Source organism: Plectropomus leopardus, chromosome 5 (genome assembly GCF_008729295.1).
Source record: "Plectropomus leopardus isolate mb chromosome 5, YSFRI_Pleo_2.0, whole genome shotgun sequence".
NCBI lineage: Eukaryota > Metazoa > Chordata > Actinopteri > Perciformes > Serranidae > Plectropomus > Plectropomus leopardus.
In genome coordinates this window covers 12902970-12911282 of record NC_056467.1, presented here as the reverse complement: position 1 = coordinate 12911282, position 8313 = coordinate 12902970, and the positions used below count along the sequence as shown (strand labels likewise).

The 8313-nt window shown below is 41.4% G+C and overlaps 1 protein-coding gene across 1 annotated transcript; it reads right to left on the bottom strand.

Annotated features, from left to right (window-relative positions):
• Window positions 1–650: 650 nt before the first annotated feature.
• grk7b (G protein-coupled receptor kinase 7b) lies at window positions 651–5197 on the bottom strand. The gene is made up of 4 exons (XM_042487103.1): window positions 4598–5197; window positions 3505–3942; window positions 2344–2615; window positions 651–978 (listed from the first exon to the last, which is right to left on the bottom strand). Exons 1-4 carry the CDS (start codon window positions 5195–5197, stop codon window positions 651–653), a joined length of 1638 nt encoding a protein of 545 aa, XP_042343037.1.
• Between the last annotated feature and the right edge of the window lie 3116 nt (window positions 5198–8313).

Below are 8313 nucleotides of genomic sequence, written 5' to 3'. Positions count from 1 at the left end.
ACATTTTAATGTTTAGTGATGTAAATGTCTTGCACTTTACTTTATTTTCAGTTGGCTTTTCGTTTGGCTGCATGAAAACATGCTTGGTGCCCAAACTTTGGTCCCCACTTGTTTCTTGGTCGCTCCTATGTAGCTAGCGGTGCTCCTCAAAAGGCAATTACAACCAGCAACGCTGCTACGGTGGCAGAATATATGGCTGCGGAAGAATCGTACCCAACATCTGGTCTCCCCCAAGGCAGCCGCAGCGAGTAAGGGACTTCATTTCAGCCACAAAACCCTTTTAGCATTCTGAGCACCACTGAGACTGCTAATGGTGCTAACAATGATAACAGCGATAGTCAACACTGTTAAAGGTGTTTACGCCCGAAATGTAGCCTCTTACTCACCAGGGCAAGCTGGGGGGAGAAAGGAGGTAGATGAGCCCGATGTTTTCACAGCAACACTGTTGGTACCGGACAACATTATTCATGGTAATTGCCAAAGGAGCTTGCACTGCGAGCTATCAAACTGAAGAGTAACAAATTTAACCTAAAGACCAACATGTTTACTGGTCAAAAATAACTTCAGCAGTTAACCGATTAACCGTTAAGATTGACTTCCCTTGTATTGTTTTGCGTAGTTGTAGATTATGATGATTATAAAAAAATGCCTTACACAATAATGCACATCCTGGATTTCCACACAGTCTCACAGCCGAGGCTGTTCATTTTCGGGTTGCTCAATTCGTCAAACACTCCGCTGTCGATCATCTCCTTCTGCCACTGGATGGACACTGCGCCTGTGCTGAACTGCTTGAAGAATTTCTCATCCTTGGCCTCAAACTTAATATCCTCGATCTCTGAGGAGTCCCTGAACTTGCCCATGTCCTTGGCATAGACCACGTCGGATTTTGGCACCCAGGGGGGCTCCAAAAGCCCGGCCTCCAGACGGAGGAAATTGATGCTCTTGAAAAAGTGATGGTTTCTTGGGTCTTCACCACTGGTATTAGAAAGACGCAAAAGACATTTAATGAGAGGACTGAGAAAATGAGGGTATAAATGCAGAAGGCGAGTGAAATAATTTATCTGGGCAGTAAAAGTGTTCATATGGGGCATTAAAAGTTAATATAATGTAGCATAGAAAATTGGGTAATTAATTTAACAGAGTAATAATATTAATAGCTTCATTATACAACACCTTAACAGAGTTGTAGTAAAAAAGGAACAAAACAACCACTAAAATAAGAAATAAAAGAATGCAACTTAGCTCTCTTGTCTTTGTAGAAAAAGCACAGGTGTTACTAATAACACTAAAGACGTCTCTGTTATGTTCGAGAGCCTCAGTGGGAGTGTTTAAGCGTGTGGGGCACAAGGATCCTGAATTCAATGTGCTTCAGTGAAATTCAGCCATCATTCATTTTATTATTTAAACCTGTGCTGTTCTTACTGTGACATCTCAAAATAGAAATATGTGAAAAAGGCATATTATAAAAAAGTATTTGTTTTATCTGTTAGGATGGGACAACTCACATCCTGGTTGTTAGTACACTCATAAAAGTTCCAGCGTGAGCTCCGTCAAATGTCGAAGAGGTCTTAAGATGACCCTTAAAAGGGGTCAAAAAAGTTAGACTTCTCTCTGGTTTTAAGTGTTGTCCCTTGAATCATGAGCAGTGTCAGAGGCCTAATCGGTGTGCAGGGCATTAATAAGGAAATAAAATGGCATGAAAAAATGTAACAATGACTCATGAGCATAATATAAAACAATGGGCCACTGGGCACTGGTATGCAGAAGGTCCCACCGCCTCGTCTACATAGAAACAAGAAACAAACTTTTCTGTTGTTGTTTTATGTTTAGGTTGGGTTGTGGTTTTAAGTTTATGTCTTTTTTGGTTGGTTTGTTTTTGTTTTGCCCCGTTTTGTAGTTATCTCTCCTTAGTCGTTTAGAGTTTTGATGGTAGTTGCATTTTACAGGCGAAGGTGGGGGGTTGTGTGTTTATTTGTTTTCCTAATAAATTCAGTATCCGCTGGTTCTGGTAAGAATGTAGTGCTTCATGTGTAAGTTCATTTCTATTATCCTTCACCTCTGAAATTTCGATGACTTGAGAACCGTTCCATGTGTCGTTTTGGGATTATTAGATTTAAATCATTTTACATAATTTTTCTACTAAAAAAGAAACTCAGGAGGAGTCAGATAACAACCTTTTTGTGTAGCAGAACCATATACTTTCTTGTGGCTCCTTCAAGTTTTAACTTGGCATGGCACTCCTGGGTCTGTTTCGTTAAGGACTGTATGCTTTCATGGGTGCAAAGAAAGTTATACATTTTCTTGATTATGATGTCTACTCTTCTAACCTTTTTTACTCACCGGCTCCCAAGGCGATTAGTCACCTTCTTCTTGAGGAGGCGGCTGATGATATCTTTTGTGGGAGCATCAAAGTTCTTGTGTTCAAACTTGCACTCATCCTCCAGAGTGCGACGAGTCACCTCCTCGTTTTGCACCTTTTCTCTGAAGTCTTTAAAAGGCAAACGTGCAGCCACCATCTCATAGAGGCTGCAGCCCAGAGCCCACCAGTCCACAGACGTGCGGTAATACTCCTGCTTCAGAATCTCAGGGGCCATGTAACCAGTCGTACCAGCCTGTCAACACACAGAGCGAAGAGAGAGGAGGATGAGGGAGAATTCAAATAGACTTTTCTCTACTTCTAGGGTTAACTTTAATTTTACAGTCTGTGTAGTTATTTAGCTTGAGTTGGATTTTGGGGACCAGGACAATAATGAACCACTTGGTATGTTTTTGTGCTTTTGTGTAAAGTCATTCATTCATTCATTCAACCTGCACTTGTATGGCACCTTTCTTGTCTCGTAGACGACCCACTCTGCCTCCAGAGAGAGATTTTAAACAGAATTTCTGTTGGATAGAAGTATTCGAGGCTGGACAGAATATTCTAGTCTGGTTCTAGTCTGCTTTCATGTGATGGAAAACAAAATTAATGAAACATGGAGACAAAAATACAGACAGAAGAATGTAATGTGAAACAATGAGACGCTGTTACAGCAAATAATGCTGCACTAACTGGCCTCCATTAGGACGGTCAGCTGACAAATGAAACAATGTTCGCTCTGTATCCGGAGCGGAAGCCTGCTGTGAATCTCCTGACTCATCTCCTTGGATAGACACGTGGAGGCCATATCTGGTATTAGTAGTGTAAAAGATTAACCAGCTAATGCTAACAGGCTCTACAGTCTTCTGCACATTTCTTGATCAGTGTAGCAGCCAAGTTTGGATGAGTTCAGGCACTCTTTAATAGGATTAATCCGAGGGCTATGCTCTCTCATCTGTCTGTGAGAGCAGGACTAAGAGCCACCATATCTACTCCTGGTACGATGTTTGTAGTGATGGGCTGGGGAACAAATGCACAGGGTAGAAGAGAGCAAGAGATTTCATAGGACAAACCACAGAGAGGCTTTGGAGAGTGTGTTACAGCGAGCACTGTAGGTGAATCTATGGGCAGGTCATTACACTAACCCTCTGGCAGATCGTTTTGCCGTTCGGCAGCTCCACAGCCAACCCGAGGTCCGACAGCCGACACTGCCCTTTAGCATCCAGCAGAACGTTCTCAGGCTTCATATCCCGGTACAAGATGTCCATGGAGTGCAGGTGGAGCAGTCCGGTGGTTATCTGAGCCATGTAGTAAACGACACGCTCCAGACGAATTCCCCGCACCCCAAGCTCGTAGATGTGGAACCTGAGGTCTCCTCCGTTCATGAGGTCCATGACCAGGCACAGGTGGCTCTTGCTGTCGTAAGCGTAGGCCAGGTTTACAATGAAGAGGCTGTTGACTTTCTCAAGGATCTCCTTCTCCTGAAGTGCCAGCCTCTCGCTTCCTTTCTTCTTCAAGCGCCGCTTATCCAGCTTCTTGCAGGCGTACATCTTGCCAGTGTGTTTCACCTGCACCGCACACACCTGCAAGACAGAGGAACATGACTTTAGATTTTGATAACTTTTTATAACTTCTATTGAACAATGGAAATGCTAAAAACATAGTGTAACAGTGGCACAAATAGAGAAAATGTTAAGGTCAGCTCAGTGCACATAGCAATAGCACATACACATTACATAGCAATATCAAACTAAACTGTGCTAAACTTAACTGTGCTAACATAAACATCAGAAAGGTATTCATCATACAAGACCAAGTAAGGCCTGTAGAAACAAAACTCCTGATACGCCTTTCCACAAAACTAGCTCTAGTTCTTCGGGTTCCAAAGCAATTTAGTTTTGGTCGAAATGCTCTGAGCGGTTCAAAATGCAATGTGGAAACTGAGAGGGCAAGGAGCGACTTAAGTTACCTAAAAACAAGCAAAGAAAAAAAGTGAAAAACAAAAAACAAAACAGACAACAACAAAAAAGAGAAAAGAAAGAAAGTGCTTTTCTGTGACCCCATTTTAAATAAATAATATAATAATAATAATAATTAAGAAAATTATAAATATAATTTCCTGGACAGTTTTCCCTAGTTTTTGATCATGTTTTTTTTTCAAAATACTCAACTTTTAGATCACTTCCACTTCCTTTTAGATCAGAGATTTACACATTTATTCATATTTCTGGCACCCACCTCACCAAAGCCACCTTTTCCCAAAGTCCTAAACTCATAAAAGTATTTGTCAGTGACCCTCTGCTTCTCGTACTCCTTCCATTGCATGAACCTGTAAAAGAAGGGGCTGTTGAGATACTCCGAGAAAGGTTTTCCCCTCAGGAAGTCTCTTGTGGCTTCTCTTATCTGATCCAATATCTCCTCATCACAGTTCTTGTTTGATAAGTCATTGCATCTGTCAGCTGCCTCTGCAGTAAGGTAGGAGAGAAAACTCTTGGACTCAGGCTTGCAGAACTTAGAAACGAGACTCTGCATGGCCTTCTCCCGGGCTTTATCCTCAGCAAAGCTCCAGTCATTCAGCTCCTCCAGGAACTCTGCAGTGACCTTGTACTGCGGGTTGGAGGCCAGGAGAAACTGCTGGAACAACTTCTTCCCAATAGGCTGTTGCTCACACAGTGACTCGTAGTTCCTCCCCACCGCTGCCACAAGAGTAGAGGACATCCTTGGCTTGGGCAGCATCAGGGAGTGCCTCTGTTTCCTCAGTTTATCATGATCTATGTGCTGAGCCCTCAGGTAAGCAGTGTTGGCCACCAGGTTGTCCAAACCCGGCAGGTCATCCATTTTGGATGTGTCCTGGGACATACCTGCAGGTAGCTGGGGCCTGATCAATCATGATGCTACAACTGACTCATCTGCATGTTCGAGGCACAACTGAGCACCTGCTTCCTGAACATCCTACATCTCCTGTGCCACGCCTCCTACAGCATTAAAAGTACCAATGTCCTCTGGGATGTGTCGTCAGCTAAGCGTCTTTACATGCTTATTCGTAGACAGCACTAAGGGAAAGCAACTTATGTGGTCTGAACTTAAGAGGCTTTGAGCTCGTCTATTTTTAGAAGATGCAAAGTGCATTGATTGTGCTGCCAGCATTACACGATGAGGTGGCAGATACTGTCCTTCACAAGTTTTGGCTGATAGCAGCTCGTTCTGAGACAAAGAAGCCACAGAGGAAGCTGTGTTTGTGTGATACGTGCAGTAATGAAGTGATGCACATGTCATAGATTATTATTGGAGAGAGAGAGAGAGAGGGAGTGAAGGCTTTGCTAAATTAGTCCTAATTGGTTAAGTAAGCTGCCTAAGATATTAATTTTCCTGACTGACTTTTGAAAAAGCTGTCAGGGGAGTGAAAGCTGTGCACTCAGTTACTAAGCATGACAAATCTTATATTTGTATGGGGAGCGATTTTGAAAAGTACATCTTTATCTGTGATCCCTTTAACCATATAATTGTACTAAACACCTCTTAAAAATCACTTATCACCTGAGCACCTATGCAAATATTGCAGTTCCTTACAATAGACCTGCTTTACACCTGCAGAGCTGAAATGATACAACGTTCCCTGCTGCACCCTTAAAGGGACAGTTCTCCCCAAAATCAAAACTACATATTTTTCCTCTTACTTGTAGGGATATTTATCAGTCTAGATTGTTTTGGTGTGAGTTGCTGAGTGTTGGAGATATCAGCCAACGTGATTTTGGCTGATATTTCCAGTATAATGGAATTAGATGACACTTGGCTTGTGGTGCTTAAAGTGCCAAAAAAGAAAAAAATTGGAAAAAAAAACTAAATGGCAACGTCTCGAAAAACAATGGCTCGGTTATTTAAGATAATCAACAGGCCTCTCTGTGAACAGTTTCAGGTAGGAACTAACTTATATCCACCAAAACAACTTGTCTTTGTGACAGTGCGAGATGTAAACGTTAACGGCGTCCTCGGCAGAACTGTATTGTTAGCTAGCTCAGTGGTGCTAGATGAGCTAGTAGTAGATGCACAATTCCTTCTGCACAGTGATACAGTTGGCGGGTGAGTTTCGTTAGAAAGAGAGTAGTTTCTTCATTAAACTGCTCACAACAGGCTCTTTTGATTATCTCGAGTAACTGGGTTATGATTTCTGCCAAGAGACATGGTTTTTGTGTTTTTTAAATGTACTTTTTGAGCACTTTGAGCATCACAAGCCGAGTGCCATCTACTTCCATTATACTGGAGAGAAGGCAGACATTTCTACAGCTGACATCTCCAACACTCACCAATTCACACCAAAAAAAATCTAGATTGTAAATAGCACTACCGGTAAAATATGTATTTAAGGGGTGAGCTGTCCCTTTAAATGAACAACTCTCTGACATATTTAATATTTAATAATATAAGCTTTACAGATGTAGTGATTGTCACTTGCAGTATCAAGTGACAATATTTGAGCATCAGCAGGCACAGGTACTTCTGCTAGCTGCACAAGAATTTGCCTCTTTGGGGACAAAATAGATTTCTTGACCTTCTTGTCTTTGACAGGTATTTCTATTTTATTATCAGCAAATGTATTGCCAAACGTATTTGGTTACATCACCTTGAGCTCCAGGAAATTGTTTTCTCAACTTTTACAGAACAAATGAATGTAAAAATAACCGTCAGGTAGTATTTCAAATATTCATTAGCTGCAGCCCTTATACCTGTAAAATATCACGCCAGGTGTCCTCATTTGACTTGACGGCACTGAGAGAGGGAGTGCCTCCCGTTCACTTCCTCCACGCGGTCAAGAGGTTTGAAGCAGCGACCTTCCAGTCATTAGCCTAATGTCTAAGTGAATTACCCCGATCAGTCGTACCCAATTACAACATTCCCTGACAAGGAGGCTGTGATCAGTATTATTTTTTTTTTAGAGGGAACACTGCGTTGTCCTACATGAATGTGACAGCAGAAAATCAGTGAAACATTTCTGTTGGTGTATGTGCTCAGGTGTTAATTATACATCTATTATTGGGATTTTATTCCTGCGTCATCGATCTATGCATCATGAAAATGTTGTAAAGGTGGATCTTATCTCGACAAATGTGCACTGTCTGCTAATTTCATTTAAAACAATGCATATTATTCATCTTTAATGGATAAAATGTTGATCTGAAAAGTAACTATTGCAGTCAGACAAATGTGGAGTAAGAGGTAGGCTGAGAAATCTTAGTTACATCCCACCACTGCTGATTTGAATAGGTTAAGTGTGAAACTGGAACAAGGCCAGCCTCACCATACACATATAACAACTGCTAGTGGTTAGCGTGGCCGCTGTCCAGGTAGTTCACTTTGACTGCCGAAGGACTTACGGCATTAAGGTGACATAAGGAGTATGGACTCGATCCCTAAACCGGACATCGATGTTCAGCAGGTGCTAAGTCATTGTGAACTTCATGGATGATGTTCAGATATAAAAAGGTTTTTTTTTCCAAAAAAGCAGATTAGTATCACTGTAAAATGTCTAAGTTTTGCCCAGCCTGAGCATCATAATAAAACATTTTAGATGCGTAAAGAACATTAACATGCTTTTCCACAAGACATTTCCTTCACTGTACAACAGAGGCTAAACTTCTGGAATCAGAAATGTTGTCTGAACCCAAGCAGCAGTTCAAGAAATCAGTCTGCTATTTAAATTAGAGACTGTCTGATTAAAGACTAAGTGAAAGTTTGTATAAAACTTGGCAAGATTTAATTCTAGATTTTGGAACTTTGCAAATGTTTGCTCCTGGTGATGACATATTTTCATCAGTAGCAAAAAGTCCAAACCAATGTGTGCTTTCCTTCAGAAATAAAACATTTGTTTTAGAACGACACACAAACATCCATAATTTCCCTTGTTTAAAGGAATTGTATACCAAACTCATTCATGTTACCGGATGAAAGAATGCATA